The sequence below is a fragment of the Prunus mume genome, linkage group LG2 (genome assembly GCF_029339155.1).
Source record: "Prunus mume cultivar Tortuosa linkage group LG2, ASM2933915v1, whole genome shotgun sequence".
In the NCBI taxonomy this organism is placed as follows: Eukaryota; Viridiplantae; Streptophyta; class Magnoliopsida; order Rosales; family Rosaceae; genus Prunus; species Prunus mume.
In genome coordinates, this window is record NC_142699.1 from 33,968,397 (window position 1) to 33,986,098 (window position 17,702).

Here is a 17,702-nt window from a genome sequence, read left to right on the forward strand (position 1 = left end):
AACTTTATGATGGAGTAAGGGTCTGTTTTAGAGTGCTTCTAGATGGCTAAAAGTGCTTCATGATAATTAAAAACATCTTTGATAGCATTTGGTAGAAATACTTATAAATATTTCTTCAACATAAGCACTTGGATTTTCAATAAATTTTTTGATGTTTTTCTAGTAGAAACACTTTTAAAAGCACTAATGAATAGAAGTTCTTTCTACATAAACATTCTCAAACGAGCCTTAAGTAGGTGTCATTGACGTGGAGAAATATTTTGGAAAAATTAATTAATGAATTTGATAAAATTTATAATGTGTTTTTGAATTACGAGATATTTAAAACTACGGAGACCAAAGTAATAAAACATGTGAACTATAAGGACTGAAAAATACATTTTGCCTTTAAATGGAAAAGAACGACGTCGTCCCTTTAAACTGATGTGATACACGTGTCAAGATATCCTTGCTGGAACACGGTGGACTCGAATGCAGTGAAACTTATACCCCGTCTCTCTCCCTCAAGTCCTAAACCCTACGCCAAAGCCCCTATTCGAAAACTCTGCAACCTCTTGTGGGGTTTCACAGCCAATCAGCCATGCCATCAAACCCATCAATCCAATAAGACTGTTGAGATTCACTGCGGCCATGTCGGCCTTATCAAGAGGCCTCATTTCTCGCCTTCGCCTTCTCTCCCTTAACCCCACTGCCGCTGCTGCTGCTAATGCTAATGCTACGACGTCGTTTACGCAAACTCAGTACCATTTCTTCAGATGGTTCAGCTCCGAGGCCTTGGTTGAAGCGGCTGAGGTCGCCGAGGAGCGGAGCCGCGTCATCGAAGCCAAGCCTGGGGCGATGAGCCCAAGCTCAAAGAGGACTGGGCTCGTAGCCGTCAAGTGTGGGATGACTGCGCGCTGGGACAAATGGGGTGCTAGGGTTCCCATCACTGTGCTTTGGGTCGATGATAATATCGTCTCTCAGGTCAAGACCCCCGAGAAAGAGGGCTTCCCTGCTCTACAGGTAACCTTTTTTCTCTTCATTTTGCTCTGTGACGAATTCATTTTGCTTTTGTCTGGTTACTGTTTTGTTAAAGTTTTTTTGTATTCGTGGGTTGATTTATAATATCTCTGTAGCTCTATAGGTTATGAAATTTCCGAACTTTAGATTTTTCAGAGTTTGGAGAGATGATATGCGTTCAGTCCTATGGAGCGGATACAACTTAACATTTGGGCACACACTGATTTTATGATTTTGTTATTCAACTAAAGCAATATTTACTCCATTTTAGCGGTTTTAAATCTGCAAAAAAGCCTGTCTGGAGACCAGACTACTTGGCAATTTATCATTAGTCAGATCATCTGGAGTTTATTATTTGGTGGCTTCAGTTGTGCTTTAAAATTTGAAGCTATACGCATCTCTTGCTGGGCATGTGTGAAAGGTCTTGTTAGTTTTGTTACAGTAAAAGGGGTTTCTATGAATGGGATGCTCATAAATTTCAAAATTCGTTGTCACTGAGGGCGCATAATTTGTGATTTGTTTTCCTTCTGTTTTGTTAATTATATGACAGGCCAATTTGGCAGTGATAGTGTAGGAACCATTTTTGCTTAGAAGTGCTTTTGATAAAAACGCAACAAAATTTATATTGAAATTCCAAGTGCTTTTTTTGGAAGTGTTGTCCTTTGGTTCTTGCATCTCTTTTTCTTCTGTTTTGCCAACATTGATCATATTGATTTTTCTTGGTAATTAAACAGAGGGAAAATTTATATTTTCAAAAAAATTCAAGGGCACGGGTTAATTATAGGATGGTATTCTGTTGTGGTGCTAGTTAGATTGGTTGCGGACAGAAGAAAGCAAAACATTTGACAAAGTCTGAGGTCGGTCATTTCAGAGCTCAAGGTGTTCCACTTAAGAGGAAACTGAAGGAGTTTCCTGTAACAAAGGATGCACTTCTCCCTGTCGGTATGTCAATTGGTGTTCGCCATTTTGTTCCAGGCCAATATGTTGATGTCACAGGAATCACGAGAGGGAAAGGTTTCCAGGTGAACTAATTTCCTAATCCTCGTTTTTTGGTCTATCCTGTGGTTGTATATATTTTTTCAAGCAAAAAAAATAAAATCCTTGTATTAAGGATCCAATCAATGAATCTACAACAGTGATAAAAAAAAGTAATACTTTCTTTAGATGATGAAATATTATGTATCATTTTTATTTTCTGTGTTCAGGGCGGGATGAAAAGGCATGGTTTTAAAGGAATGCCAGAATCTCATGGTGCATCCTTGTCACACCGAAGTATTGGTTCTACAGGTCAGAGGGATGCTCCTGGAAAGGTTTGTATGGGATCCAAATCTCCTTAAACTATTCCCATGAACTCTTTTGGAAAATCAGTATAACCAAATTTTTTGCTTCAAATGAGATGGCTTAATTTTGTCAAATATTCTGTTGCTCATTTGTTTGTTCTCGGACATGCTACATTGCATTGACTTTCTACATACTATTGTGTTTAACCTGTTTATCTTTTCCCCCTATATGAGTAAACACTGTCGCATTTGTGTGGTCTGGAAAGTTCAATAAATGTTTTCTGTAAATTTCTTCATTGGTTTGCTATAATTATGTTTCAAGAATCAAAATTTCTGAATATTTCCGGATGCATTCTAGTTCCATTAGGTTATAAATTGTAATTGTGACAATCATATGTTTGTATGAACAGGTATTTAAAGGCAAAAAGATGGCTGGGCGCATGGGTGGGAAACAGAGGACGGTAAAAAATGTATGGGTCTACAAAATTGATCCTGCAAGGAATTTGATGTGGGTGAGAGGCCAAGTAAGATTTCCTCACAAACTTTACTTTTCTGAATTAAGTGCTCAAAATTGGATGGAAAAGGAGGAGGTTATCCACGGCCCTCTTCAATTACCTGCACACTGATGACCTTAAGTGAATGCATTTTGAATCTTATTCAACAGTAGTTTCATGAGCTTAATGGTCTTCATAAGTGTTAATAATGTTCAGGGGAAACGAATGTATAATTAAGGGTTTTGTGCCGGTAGAGGATTTTGGTTGGTTTAATGAAATTGCTGATACACACATTCACAACTGCACAGTTTAAAAGCCATACGATTATTGGTCTTAATCCTCTTCAGAAGTCAGTATGTTGTATTGTTATTCCTGGTTTTGTGTTACTCAATTGGATGTTGTCTATTCTCACAGGTCCCAGGTGCTGAAGGGAACTTTGTGTTCATAAGAGATGCTTTCTACAAGAAACCTGACATTTCATTGCTGCCATTTCCAACTTACTTTGCTCCGGAGGACGAGGATGCAACCAAGTTAGAACCACTGGTTGCTGATCTTGGAGAGGTAGATCCATTCATGGTGGCAGATTAAGCTGGAGTGTAATCTGAAATCCCGTGAGGAACTAGGATGTTTCGTTCAGCCTAATTGACTACACTGCGGTCACGTCCTTTTTGATGATGCAAAGAGCATGCTGGCTTTAGGGTTATAAAGACCTGTCTGAGGGTGTTGAATATGTTTTTTTTTTCCTATAAAGTTGATTTTTGTTAGAGGAATGCAGGCGCAGAGGTTGTAATATTTATATAATTGAGTTCATTTCAACCTCAGAATTGAATACTGACCGACAATGGTGTTTTTTTTGTTGGAACCATGTTTTGAAATAAATGTGGCTGACATGAAATTGTTGACTCTTAGCATGGTTGTGCTTTGAACCAGTTGAAAAGCATTGATACTTTTCCAATAGAAGAGGCTTCTAAACTCAAATGAATTGTTGCAAGATACAGAAGAAAAGGTTCAAAAAAGAAGAAAATGGAATCAATTTGTCATGCTATGGATTTTTAGTTCTGTTCTTTCTGGTATTTGTGTGCAGGATGAGATTAAAAGCATTAAAAAGAAGAAGGAAAAATGCAAAAGCAGAAAAAGGGCTTTTGCTTTTGGAGTTTTGCCAAATTTGCATTCAAACGCAAACAGTCAAGTGTCAAACACTCGTAGACTTAAAAACCAAAACCCAATCGATGATTTTATTGACCAGCCTCCTAAAGAATTTGCTGCTATTGAGTTTCGGCTCTGAACCTCGTCCTCTCCTCGCCCCATTTCGTACCCAAAAAAACCCTAAATTCCACCTCCCTCTTCTTCTTCTTCCTCCTCCTCCTCCTCCTAGGGTTACCGTTACCCAATAATCCTGACCCTCCAATCTCACAGTCAAATGCGAGTTCAATGGCAATGAAGCGAGACCAACCCGACCTCGAGAAGCGACTCTGCGGCGTCTGCGGCTCCACTGAGCGGTGGTTCCTCCACTACGTCCGCCACAGAGGACATTTTCGTAAGCTCTGCACCAACTGCGTCCTCAAGAACAACCCAGGCCTCTTCTGCCCTATCTGCCTCGACTTCTTCGAGCACCCCCTTCCGGCACGTGACCAGGTCATGTGCGTCCGGTGCCCTTCCATCTCTCACTCTGCCTGCGTCGCAGCCAATTCCTCCTTCCGCAGCTTCCAGTGCCCTCCCTGCTCCCAGCCCACCTTCTCCTTCTTCAACCTCACCCGCCAAAACGATGGACAAGATACCAAAACGACAGTCGTCATCGACAAGGACGCCGCCAAGGCCCTCGTTGCCGCCGCCAGGATCGCAGCGGCTTTGATGACCAAAGCTGCCGTCGCCGCCAGGGTTGACGCCGAGCGCCGGGTCAAGGAAGCCGTCGTGGCGAAAAAGAAGGCCAGAGAGGCCTTGGAACGACTCACGTCTCTTGTCAATAAGGAAAAGGAGAAGGATTCGAAGAGTGGAGGCGTTGTTTCGGCGCCTGAGAGCCTCAACGCGAAGCCCAAATTGGAGGGTCCTGGGCCAATTCAAGTGGTGCCCAAGATTTCTGAGCCTGAGGAAAGTAATGGGTTGAAAACCAGTCATGCGGATCCTATGGAAGAAGACTGATTTGAGATGAAGGAAGGAGCTTGAGCTTCTTCATGGGTTCATGGGTTCGTAGGTTAAGTTTCTTTTCATTATTTGATGATGCTCAGCTTTTGCTATTTAGCTTCAGCTTGAACTTCTACACAGTCTTCTGGCAATCTGTGAGTCTCTTTGTTAGTTGCTGTTGGTTTTATTTTTTTAAATTTTTACGCGGACGCCCTTGGAACTTTTGCAGAGACGATGTTTACTTTCCCAAGCTGATGATTCTCTGGGCCCCTTTGTATCTACATTGTCCTTCTTTGCCATAATCAGAAATTGCATTTTGTAATTCTCTGTTTTCTCCCTTTGCATACACTTTGTTTCCCAATTAGCATGAGATCTTTTGTGGTTCCTTGGCTATGAAGCTTTACCAAATATGTGTGATGGCCTTGCTTGCTTGTGTGCAAATGCATTTTGTCCGATTTTGGTGCTATTCAAGGAGATGCTAGAAAGATGACATGTTTATCAGAACTTCAAAGTTGGTGTTTCATTATGCACACTGACCTAAAATGAGTCTATTTCTTGTTCCTTGCATCTTGCAAGTTTTGCCGTCTTGTCTTGAATGCAAAATGATAAACTCTCTAGTTACTAATGCTTTATTGAGTCAAGTTCCTGAAAGACTTAACAGGTAGTGATATGACTTTGCGTTTCCTGTTATGGTTCCAATTCATTCAGAATTTTCTCTTGTTACAGTGCTCTTCCAGAACTTTATTAGTTATACAAAACATTCTTCTTTCTAGTTCATTTTGTAGGTGCTTGCATAAAGCTTAAAATTTTATGCTCTGTTGTGCCAACTTCATGGTTACAAACCCATTTGTCTGGTTAAAGCTCAAGATTACATTGCTGTATGGTTCTCTTTTTTTTCTTTTTTTGGTCGGAATTGCTATATGGTTCTTATTCGTAAGGTTTCGATTAAAACCTATTCTTGCGCAGAGTTCTGTGTGTGCATGCCGACAACTTCACATGACTGTATTATGGAAGTCGTTTGATCTGCGGCCGATTGAATGATGAATTGACCTAGGTTCCTTTTTACATCACTGAGTCTTCAAAACTCAATTGAGTTGAACCTTCTTTTACATCATCTTCCATGGTTTCTCTGTTTCCTGCCTAATCTATGCTCTCTGCCATGATGCTCATCTTGTCATCAAATTTCAGTTTTGCGCAGCCGCATTCCCAGCCACCCCTGCGTTTCATTTTATTTTTATTTTTGAGTTGTCAAGTTTCCTAACATGAAGGATATGTCATGTGCACGAGTGCGCTGCATGCATCCCTGTGCTTCCGTCCACCATATATATAATATAATAAGTTTTCAATTAGAGAGAGGAAGGGCATTTCTGCATGGCAATATTTTGAGAAGAAAAGGAGAAAAGATGCCAATGAAGTCTTGAATTTTACCGGTTTCTGACCAAACAAATATTGGAATATAGCAGGGCTTCATATTTGCCTGATTAGGGTTTTTCTTTTTGGTCGAACTATATGTCATATGGGTTTGCTGACAAACAAAATGGCTCAATCATTTTTCACTGAAAGGGTTATTACTTGTACACCACATTTTTGCCCTAAAATATAAAATCCTGGATCTCACCAAGAAAAAAAAAATTTAACTCTCATTTTGGCCTCCTTTTTACAAGAAAGGAGAAAAATGAAAAACAATGTGCTTTGCCTATATCAGTTCAAGGATGTGTCTTCCATGGGGAATAAGATGAGTAAGCAAAGCATATGTATTTACTATGATGAAATGTATATACAGAGAAAGGGCATTTGGGTACATAAAAATGCTATGCAAAAAGGTACTGAAAAACTGTACAGATACATGCAGCAATATGCAAACAATGCGCAGGGACAAAAGGGCTCCTTATCTGTTATCACTAGCGGGGGTGACAATCAACAGCGCCATCCTCTCTCTCATCCAAACCATCCATCCATCCATCCATCCATCTTCAGATTAAACTTGTTTATTTCAATTCAAATCAATGAGGCAGCTAATCCTCCTCATCTTCATGTCTCATGATGAGTAGTTAATTGGGCTGAAATGGGATATCATGAGCTAATGTTTCAAACCAGTGAAGTAAGGCACGCCTGTGTTTCTCAACCACTGGTCACCCAATAGAAAAGGACCTGCAGTGAATTGAAGAGCCTCATTTCTGTTCCGGATCACATGAAATCCCTTCCATCTCACCCTTCCGTTGGTCACAGCCCCCGGACCCCGGTTCCCATACTCTGCAAAATACAGAGTATCAAGTGCAAAGTTGCCACTCCATTCCAGCCACCCTGCTGGTTGTATGAAGTCTCCTAGTTCTGATTCCATGATCACAGCCCTTGAGTATGTCTTCCATGGCCTCCCTAAGTATGACTTAGTCTTGAACCTCGTTGGGAACAGAGCCTGTTCGGGGACTATCCTGCAGTTCTGGATGACAATGCCTGTGGTTTCCCTCTTGTCCTGTCTTCCCTGAGCAGTCACAGTGTTTTGCTGGCCGTCCATAGGCTTTCTCACTATGATCAAACAGTTCTGGATGAGTGTTGGTGAGTCACCGAAGATGAAGTCAACTGTGCCGGAAATGACACAGTTGCGATAGAACTGGCGATGCGTTTGGACGTACAATGTGTCTTGGTACGCATCCATTCTACAGTTGAAGAAGGCTGACATCTCCGACTGGACTCGGAGTGCCACTGCCTGATGCTTCTGGGCGCCTGCTGTGTTCTGAAATCCCATTGCCTTGGCTAGAAACCCACTTCCAATTGCGGCTGTGATTATAAAGAAAAAATGTGATTATAAGCTGTATCTATTACAAGGTTACCATAACAGCCAATCCATCCTTATCATGGAAATTGGTTTTCTGTAAAGCATTAGGGTCATCAAATTTGTTCAGCATATAAAGCGTGTGTAAATATATGTCAGGTTCACAGTCAGTTTAAATAAAGCATTATTTAGTGAACAAATTTGGTGACCGTAGCATTATTGGTATGGTATTATTAACTGGAGAAGTAACATCTAACAGGTGACTCACCGAATGTGGCGGTGTTCTGGGTGGTGATGCCATCAGCCCAGCTTTTACTTCCAGTGACCATGGTCTTCCGGGGTCCATCTCCATACATGAACACATTGACCTGGTCCTTGGTAACAGTAATGTACTCATTGTAAATCCCAGCCTTCACATATATGATATATCTTCCCTTAAGCCCCTTAGGGTATGCAGCAAGAGCCGCACCAATTGTTTTGTATTGTCCACTTCCATCTTTTGCCACTACCGCATTTGGTCTAACCTGCCCGTTGCTCTGACTTGCCAATAGCCTCCTGTCTGCAGCGCGAAACCAACTAGGGTACTGGCCTTGCTCATCATTATTGTGCTCGAGAAGTCTTCGGGAGCTGCTTGGATTCCTTAAATCTTTGTTTAAAGTGATGTTGAAGCTTTGTAAGATCTCAGAAATTGAGGAAGCAATTGCTAAGGCATTGCTCGTCAGCTGCGTGGCATTGAGAAGCCCATCTTTCATCTGTTTTTGGAGCCCTTCTTGAGGAATCCCATCAAGGCATGATTGTTGGAATGATATCACAGCACTCAACCAATTTTTCAGCTCATCCTCTCTGTCATGCATTGTGTGCATATCACCGTCCCCTACGTATGAAAACGAAGCTTGAAGATCAGCAATTGCCGATTCCAACAAGTCCTTGCAATCATCCATTGCCATTTTTCCTGTGGAATTGAGATTGCTAAATGATTTGGCAATGTTGCCAGAATTGTCTATTGCAGACTTCACTGTTGAAATGGTGGAATCAATGGCTGCTTGGATGAGGTCTTTAGCCGTGGCACTTTCATTTTTCGCAACTTTGCTAAGGCTGTTGATGCATGCTTCCTTGTAATCAGTTGGCGCACAAATTGCAGCGACGGCCTTAGAACTTGTAGAAAGTTGGTCCTTGTGACTCTTCCTAGTGCAAACCACAGCCACAAGACCAATCACGACGCCAACAACAAGGACAATTGAAACTCCTCCTATTACCAGCTTGCCTTTTTTCTCCATAATTTAGTTTCTGATATCTGATTTTGGTGAAGAAATGGAAGTTCTAAATCATGGAGATCATGTATATATGTTATATATATATATACAGCTACAAAAAGGCATGCATTGTATTGGGGGCTGTCCAAATTTAGTGGTGATTTTGAAGGCCTTGTCTAGAATAAGAGCAAGGTAGATGGTGTGAAGCTTAGGACAAAAATTCCCATAATGTGGTGGTGGTTAAGGGACAGTTATATTAGTTATTGTGTATATATAAGATCATCATCTCCTACAATTTCTCCGGAATGAGTTCCTGCTCAACATTGCCTCTGTCTTTTTTTGGACTTGATGATCATACCAAAACCTACCAACAACAGAGTTCACTTCCCTACTCCCTCCCTCCCTTTAGCATGCACCCTATCTTTAGAAGGACGATACCCTTTTTTTACTTGACCTTCAAGTCAAGCAGTCTATGTTGTGGCCCAAGATATCAATCAAAAGCTCTGTGATTTCTCTACGTATATCTAGGCTTTTAGAAGATGGGATGATTGTTTTGTCTTTTTTTTATTTTTTTTATTCTTTTCACATAATTACAAATCTATTCGAATGTTCTAAATTAGAGTTCTAAAACCCATTTACTCTTGAAATTAAACATTACATATATTGCACTAACAAGTTGACATGACAGTAATATTTCATAACAAGTTGACGTGACAGATCATTATAACACACTCCACAATGGACATCCTCAAATTTTAGAGAGGAATGATAAAATAAATCCTTATCTTTATTTAATGAGTATTTCTAACCATTTTTATATTTTATTTTTAATGAGATGGACCAATCAAAAGAGTTATAACATTTATGACTCTCAAATTATGGAGTATGGTTGAGTTGAAATTTTTAGACTCTTAAAATATTCTAAATTTTAGCTAAGAAATAGAAGCGTCATTCTTATCACTATATAGTCTATAATCAGTCCAATCACCTTGGATGTTAATCAATATTTCAAAACCCACCGTTGGATGTTAATCCAATGGTTCAAAGTTTCTTAAAAGTCAAGAGTAAGTGAATTTACATCCAACTGAAGAATACAAATCTTTGGACTCAGTCCAAGAGATCGGGATGAGTCTATAATATATGTAAAAAAATCACCATATTATATCTTATTCATTCATGCAAATTTTACGGTCAACCTTTTGTATTTGCAAATACATATTTTGGCAAATGTTTTTAAAAACAAAACATTTTTGGGGACCCACAATATCTTATCAACGGTGAACAAAGTAGAAGGTGCTGAAAAATAGGGTGAGTATGAAGGTTCTCTCGCTCCAAAGTGAAGACAAATGACTTCGCTCCAAGTCCTTCAAGCCACCCCACCCCACCTAAGCTCGCCCAAGACCCAGATTTCACCACTACGTGGCATCGAATCATGTTCAACCATGGCCGAGCTCAAGCAGTTGCACTCCCAAGTCATCAGGCTCGGCCTCGCAGCCGACAACGATGCCATGGGTCGTGTCATCAAGTTCTGTGCCCTGTCCAAGAATGGCGATTTGGGTTATGGTCTCCAAGTGTTCGATACAATGCTCCACCCGGATGCATTCATTTACAACACCGTAATGAGAGGTTACTTGCAATGCCAATTACCCAGAAATTGCATTGTTTTGTACTCACAGATGTTGCAAGACTCTGTCACTCCCAATAAGTACACGTTCCCTTCTGTTATACGAGCCTGTTGCAATGATGATGCTATTGGAGAAGGGAAACAAGTCCATGCCCATGTTGTGAAACTGGGGTATGGAGCTGATGGGTTTTGTCAGAATAATTTGATTCACATGTATGTGAAGTTTCAGTCTTTGGAAGAAGCTAGAAGGGTCTTCGACAAGATGCCCCGGATGGATGCTGTGTCTTGGACCACTTTGATTACTGGGTACTCGCAGTGTGGTTTTGTTGATGAGGCTTTTGAAATTTTTGAGTTGATGCCTGAGAAGAACTCTGTTTCTTGGAATGCCATGATTTCTTCTTATGTCCAGAGTGATCGTTTTCATGAGGCATTTGCTTTGTTCCAAAGAATGCGAGTGGAGAAGGTGGAATTGGATAAATTCATGGCGGCTAGTATGTTATCGGCTTGTACAGGTTTAGGTGCTCTGGAACAAGGGAAGTGGATTCATGGATATATTGAGAAAAGTGGGATTGAATTGGACTCAAAACTTGCAACAACAATCATCGACATGTATTGCAAATGTGGTTGCCTGGAGAAGGCCTTTGAAGTTTTTAATGGTTTGTCCCATAAAGGTATTTCTTCATGGAATTGCATGATTGGAGGGCTAGCAATGCATGGGAAGGGAGAGGCTGCCATTGAGCTTTTTGAGAAGATGCAAAGGGACATGGTAGCTCCTGACAACATTACTTTTGTTAATGTCCTTAGTGCATGTGCTCATTCAGGGTTAGTTGAAGAGGGGCAACAGTACTTCCAGTCCATGATTGAAGTCCATGGTATTGAGCCCAGAAAAGAGCATTTTGGCTGCATGGTTGATCTTCTTGGAAGAGCCGGGATGCTGGAGGAAGCAAGAAAGCTAATAAGTGAGATGCCAATGAGCCCCGATGTAGGCATATTGGGTGCCCTCCTTGGAGCTTGTAAGATCCATGGAAATGTTGAACTGGGAGAACACATAGGAAAGAGAGTAATTGAACTGGAGCCAGAAAATAGTGGTCGCTATGTGTTATTGGCCAATCTATATGCCAATGTGGGCAGATGGGAAGATGTCGCTAATGTGAGGAGATTGATGAATGACAGGGGAGTGAAGAAGGTTCCTGGATTTTCCATGATTGAACTGGAAGGTGTTGTTAATGAATTTATTGCGGGGGGAGGGGCTCATCCTCAGACAAAAGAGATATATGCCAAGGTTGATGAGATGCTGAAATGTATAAGATCTGCAGGCTATGTTCCTGACACAGAGGGAGTGTTGCATGATCTTGATGAGGAGGAAAAGGAGAATCCTCTATACTACCACAGTGAGAAACTTGCAATTGCCTTTGGCCTACTGAAGACTAAACCTGGGGAAACTCTTCGTATATCGAAGAATTTGCGAGTCTGTAAAGACTGCCACCAAGCAAGCAAGCTCATCTCAAAGGTTTTCGATCGGGAAATAATCGTGAGGGATCGAAATCGTTTTCACCATTTTAAAAGGGGAGAGTGTTCTTGTAAAGATTACTGGTAATGCTGTCTGGTGGTCAGCTGTATAGATTTTGTACATCTTACTTAAGATATGCTGTAAGCAAGATAGGTTCATCCAAATACTGAAATTCATTTGATTGTGTTATTATTTTGATCAACTTTGTGGTTTTCTAGCACATGAGTTTATGATTTGTCTTTGATTTGACGATAATTTTATGCTTCAAATTTCTTCCCTGTGTTAAAAAAAACAGTTTGTATAGAATTGAGTGAATGACATTTTGTCAACGATTCACCAAACCAGTTGTGCACTCACTGAGTCAAACTCACACAATTATATTGTGCAAAAAATATTTGTCTTAAATTATTTAAAATTAAAAAAACAGCTAAAAAGAACTTTGTGTTGGGTAGCCAAAGGCCAAAATTACCTTTAACCTTATTTCTTTTTATTTATTTATATTTTTTCTCAATCAATCATTGGTGGTAAATAGTAAAAATAAATAATATGTTTACCATAAAGAACAGAAACCCTAAAAAACGGCGGGTCGAGCAATCGAGTCGAACCTATTCCACTCGCGACTCACGATTCCGAACGATCCCAGCTCGTTCTTCTTCCTCCACCCAATTTTTCAAGTTTTCCCACCAATCTGACCCTCAAAAACCTAACTTTCCATCAATTTCTCCACTTTCGAGCGTATCAATCATCCCAAATCCAAATGCGCCTGACCCACATCGAAGAATTTTCAGATAGATCAATATTTCTTTATGCCATTCGTTTTTTCTAACCCAGGTAAGCAGAATTTAAGCAACCATTTAGTTTTCTGAGCTGTGTATTTTTACCTGGTTTTCAGTGGAATCAGATTATCCCCTTTCTATATATTATGGTGTTAGAAAGTTGTAGCCTTAAATTTGGGTGTTAGGAAATTTCAGCTGTGGTTTTTATGTGATTAATTGCAAAAAGTGAGTGCCAATTTGTCTGATTTTTATCTCATGCTTAAGTCTTGTTTGGTCTCAGCTAGCTACCTATGTACTATGTTTGCCGTTTTTGGTACCATTTATTGTGGCTTTTTGTTGTTTCAAATCTTATTCTGCTGCTTCAGATGCTGAGACAAAATTATTTTGAAGTGCTGGATTGAGTTTTTGAATCAAATAAACCCATTTGTTGCTTTCCAAGCTCAGAAGGAGTTGTTCTTCTGTTGAAATTTTCATTTTAAGAGTCAAATGACATTTTAATATCAACATCTATTATAAATTTGTGAAACCCCAAATTTATTTGTGTGAATTATTTGGAGTTGGTTGTGTGCTAGGTCCAGAGTTCCATTAGTAACCAGTCCTTTTTCATAATTTTTTTTGTCGAAATCCTTTTTCATATTGTGTCAATGTATCAAGCACGTTTGAGAATCTTGCCAGCTATGTCTTTATTACTCCATGTTAAGCTTGAAAACATTTCATCTTACTGTCTTTCGTACTGAATTCTTACGTATTTCTCATTTGTGCTCGCCATGCTTTGGCCTATACGCTGCCCTTAAGCTAATGAACGAATGTATTTTTTTCAAACATCTCCTGCAGATTCCTATTTCCTGTTGCCTAACTCTCACTGTGGTAAACACCAACATCCTCTTTACTAGTGTCATTGTCGGACCATGCAACGTTGCAAGATTAAAGATATTGACTTCTGTTAGTGCTGAGGATACAGCGAGTGAATCAGACAAGGGTAGTTTCTGATATACGTTCTTAAATGGTTTAAATTGACGGCCACAATGCGCTCCTCTGGACTTGTTGACCCTGGATGGGAACATGGCATGGCTCAAGATGAGAGGAAGAAAAAGGTTAAATGCAATTACTGTGGAAAAATAGTTAGTGGAGGAATATATAGATTGAAGCAACATTTAGCCCGAGTTTCTGGAGAAGTTACTTATTGTGATAAGGCTCCAGAGGATGTATACATGAGTATGAAAGCAAATATGGAAGGAAGTCGTTCTAATAAGAAACCTAGGCATTCTGAAGATATTGGGCAAGCATATTTGAATTTCCAATCTAATGATGATGAAGAAGAGGTGCATGTTGGTTATAGAAGCAAAGGAAAGCAATTGATGGGTGACAGGAATTTAGCTATGAAGTTGACTCCTCTTCGGTCATTAGGATATGTTGACCCTGGGTGGGAACATGGTGTTGCTCAGGATGAGAAAAAGAAAAAGGTGAAATGCATTTATTGCGAGAAAATAGTTAGTGGTGGCATCAATCGGTTTAAACAACATTTAGCTAGAATTCCTGGAGAAGTAGCACCTTGTAAACATGCTCCTGAGGAAGTTTTTCTTAAAATAAAAGAGAATATGAAATGGCATCGTACTGGAAGGAGACAGAGACAACTCGATTCAAAGGACATGTCACCTTTTGATCTGCAGTCAGACAATGAAGATCAAGACGATGACCAAATGGAAGCTGCTCTGCATCATATAAACAAGGAAAGATTGATTGATGGTGATAGGAGATTGGGCCAAAATTTGAGAAATACATTCAAGGCGTTGCCTCCCAGTACTGGTTCTGAACCATTATTTAAAAGATCAAGGCTAGATTCCCTTTTCTTGACTGCTCCCAAGAGTTTGACACCACATTCTTACAGACAAGTAAGGGTCAGAACAATGTCAAATAAAATATCCCGCAAGGAAGTTATTTCTGGAATTTGCAAATTCTTTTACCATGCAGGAGTTCCTCTACAAGCAACAAACTCCTTATACTTCCATAAGATGCTGGAATTGGTTGGCCAATATGGCCAGGGTCTGGTAGCACCTCCAAGCCAATTAATATCTGGTCGGTTTCTGCAAGAGGAAATTGCAACCATTAAAACCTACCTGGCTGATTATAAGGCGTCCTGGGCAATCACTGGGTGTTCTATAATGGCAGACAGTTGGAGAGACACAGAGGGTAGGATATTAATAAATTTCTTGGCTTCTGGCCCAAATGGTTTATACTTTGTTTCTTCAGTTGATGCCACTGAAATAGTTGAAGATGCTTCGAATTTGTTTAAGCTGCTGGACAAAGTGGTTGAAGAGATGGGTGAGGAAAATGTAGTTCAGGTATTTGGTTTTCTTTGTTTCTCATGTAGTTCCCCATCCCAAACTGTCATCCGCCAGCTACTAACTTTGCTTTGCTTTGCTTCTAATCCCCTATTGTGCAGGTAATCACTCCAATTACTCCTAGCTATAAAGCTGCTGGAAATATGCTTGAAGAGAAAAGAAAGAAATTATTCTGGACCCCATGTGCGACCAGTTGTATTGATCAAATGCTTGAAGATTTTTTGAAGATAAGATGTGTAGCGGAGTGCATAGAGAAGGGGCAAAAAATTACGAAGCTCATTTACAACCAAATTTGGTTGTTAAATTTTCTGAAGAGTGATTTTACACAGGGGAAGGAACTTTTGAGACTGTCTATTACCCGGTTCGCCTCTGGCTTTGCCACCTTACAAAGTTTGCTGGACCACAGGACTGGTCTTAGAAGAATGTTTCAATCAAACAAATGGATTTCATCTCAGTGCTCCAAATCATGTGAAGGAAAAGAGGTGGAAAGTATTGTATTAAATGCTACATTCTGGAAGAAGCTACAGTTTGTTAGGAATTCAGTGGACCCAATTATGCAAGTTCTTCAGAAGGTTGAGAGTGGTGACTGCTTGTCAATGTCATCTATATATAATGACATGTACAGGGCAAAGCTTGCAATCAAAACCATTCATGGTGACAATGTACGTAAATATGAACCATTTTGGAGTGTTATAGAAAGTCATTGGAACTCGTTGTTCTACCACCCGGTATATGTAGCTGCTTACTACTTAAATCCATCATACAGATATCGACCTGATTTTACGGCGGTAGGACGAACAATGGCTGCTTGTGATTTTATCATCATGTTGAATTCTTTCCTAACCTAGATGTTAATTGTCTGTAGCATACCGAGGGGATGCGTGGACTTAATGAGTGCATTGTTCGGCTGGAGCCAGACAGTGCAAGAAGGATTTCTGCATCTATGCAGGTAATAATTTTCTTATTGGAATTCATTATTTGCTTCCTGAATGTTTTCATATGTTGAGATTATCTTCTTATATTCTTCTATTCTTTCAGATTTCTGATTACAACTCTGCTAAAGCTGATTTTGGAACCGAATTGGCAATCAGTACAAGAACTGAGCTTGATCCAGGTATAATATTACACTGTCATGCTACTCATTTGAGAGTTCCGATATGCATATGCATGCCCATGCATCGAGTCTCTGGACATATTCCACATCTTCTCAAGCATTATTTTACTTACAGATACATTTCTCCTTTTCTTGCCTCTTATTAGCTGCATGGTGGCAACAACATGGGATAAGTTGCTTAGAGCTGCAGCGTATTGCTGTGCGTATTTTGAGTCAGACGTGCTCATCTTTTGGTTGTGAGCATAATTGGAGTATATACGATCAATTGTACAGTTTAAGAAATAATCGTTTAGCTCAAAAAAGATTGAATGACCTCATCTACGTTCACTACAATCTGCGTCTTAGAGAACAACAATTACGAAGAAGGGCTGATAATTCAATCTCCCTCGACAATGTTCTGTTAGAGCGTTTGCTAGATGACTGGATTGTAGACGCCGCCGAAAATGACATGCTAGAAAATGAGGTATTTCAAGCGTAGATTCTATTTTTCCTGCGGAGTGGGTTGGTTACGTGCCAATTGCACTACAAGCTTCAATTTGCTGAGTTGGCTAACTGCAAGAAATCGCTTACCTTGTCTGAATCAAATTCTTTATTTTCTCTTTGTAGGAAGTCCTTTACAATGAAATCGAACAGGTTGATGAATATGAGAATGATATGGTTGATTATGAAGGTGTAAATGGAAATGCAGAGACTAGGAACGGATCAGTCGAGCTGTTAACTTTGGCTGATGCAGATATAAATCCTGCCAATGCTGGTGTTGCCACTGATGATGATGATGAAGATGATGAGGATGGCGATATAAACTTTTTCGATGATGACATGAGTGATTAGTCAGTTTGTAGATCTCCGACTAACACAAGAAGTAATGGTGTTGAGGCAGCTCTGCCATAGTTGTGCAATTATATCCCAGCCTTACTAGTTTTGGAAGTTACTACTTGACAGAAACAGGGCGTCCTTACATGTAATATTCTTCGACCCTTTATCAAAATGTAACTTGGGCAGGTCATGGATGAATCACTGTTACTTAACCACTTTTTATTCACAATTTTCATAGCGTGGCGCTATTATCACCTTCGCACTGCTCATCAAACTGGTCATCTCCCTATCATACTTTTCCCACGGACATAAACTTACATGTAACAAACAAGTGTATACTTCAGCTTATCGTGAGATGATGTAGGCAAATTTCTCTTCTAGAATCATATTAGCCAAACTCACTGAGACTCATCCACCAATATTTTCCGAATACTATTTTTTTGGCCAAATATTTTCCAAATACTTTAAATAAATAAATAAAATGACTATGGGTGCCATGGGATGGGAGACAATGTGGCGAATGAATACGAGTTATGAAGGTGTTGGATTTATTTCGAAGGAAAGGAAAATATCACACTTCGAAGAAGAAAAATGTAATTA

At 39.9% G+C, this 17,702-nt stretch overlaps 4 protein-coding genes and 1 pseudogene across 6 annotated transcripts; 4 read left to right on the top strand and 1 right to left on the bottom strand.

Moving 5' to 3' along the window:
* The first annotated feature begins 517 nt into the window (after nucleotides 1-517).
* Nucleotides 518-3,681, top strand: RPL3P (ribosomal protein L3 plastid). The gene is made up of 5 exons (XM_008225282.2): nucleotides 518-1,002; nucleotides 1,812-2,021; nucleotides 2,205-2,309; nucleotides 2,690-2,803; nucleotides 3,188-3,681. Exons 1-5 carry the CDS (start codon nucleotides 631-633, stop codon nucleotides 3,359-3,361), a joined length of 975 nt encoding a protein of 324 aa, XP_008223504.1. The 5' UTR covers nucleotides 518-630; the 3' UTR covers nucleotides 3,362-3,681.
* Nucleotides 3,682-4,016: 335 nt separating this feature from the next.
* Nucleotides 4,017-5,216, top strand: LOC103323295 (PHD finger family protein). The gene has a single exon (XM_008225281.3). It carries the CDS (start codon nucleotides 4,205-4,207, stop codon nucleotides 4,910-4,912), a length of 708 nt encoding a protein of 235 aa, XP_008223503.1. The 5' UTR covers nucleotides 4,017-4,204; the 3' UTR covers nucleotides 4,913-5,216.
* Nucleotides 5,217-6,832: 1,616 nt separating this feature from the next.
* On the bottom strand, nucleotides 6,833-8,991 carry LOC103323313 (pectinesterase-like). Its single transcript, XM_008225300.3, has 2 exons — nucleotides 7,936-8,991; nucleotides 6,833-7,672 (listed from the first exon to the last, which is right to left on the bottom strand). The coding sequence occupies exons 1-2, from the start codon at nucleotides 8,942-8,944 to the stop codon at nucleotides 6,975-6,977; spliced, it is 1,707 nt and encodes a 568-aa protein (XP_008223522.2). The 5' UTR covers nucleotides 8,945-8,991; the 3' UTR covers nucleotides 6,833-6,974.
* Nucleotides 8,992-10,215: 1,224 nt separating this feature from the next.
* On the top strand, nucleotides 10,216-12,271 carry LOC103323312 (pentatricopeptide repeat-containing protein At5g66520 pseudogene; annotated as a pseudogene). The gene has a single exon (XR_016124702.1). The product of XR_016124702.1 is annotated as a pentatricopeptide repeat-containing protein At5g66520 pseudogene (transcript).
* A 349-nt stretch (nucleotides 12,272-12,620) lies between these two features.
* LOC103323294 (hAT dimerization domain-containing protein) lies at nucleotides 12,621-17,358 on the top strand. 2 transcript variants are annotated; one of them, XM_008225280.2, is made up of 7 exons: nucleotides 12,621-12,885; nucleotides 13,665-15,172; nucleotides 15,274-15,960; nucleotides 16,038-16,121; nucleotides 16,211-16,286; nucleotides 16,433-16,749; nucleotides 16,893-17,358. In XM_008225280.2, exons 2-7 carry the CDS (start codon nucleotides 13,856-13,858, stop codon nucleotides 17,115-17,117), a joined length of 2,706 nt encoding a protein of 901 aa, XP_008223502.2. In that variant the 5' UTR covers nucleotides 12,621-12,885; nucleotides 13,665-13,855; the 3' UTR covers nucleotides 17,118-17,358. The 2 variants fall into 2 exon arrangements, with proteins under 2 accessions (XP_008223502.2, XP_016648013.2); XM_016792527.2 differs by having other exon boundaries at nucleotides 12,638-12,885; nucleotides 15,274-15,834.
* The last annotated feature ends 344 nt before the right edge of the window (nucleotides 17,359-17,702 follow it).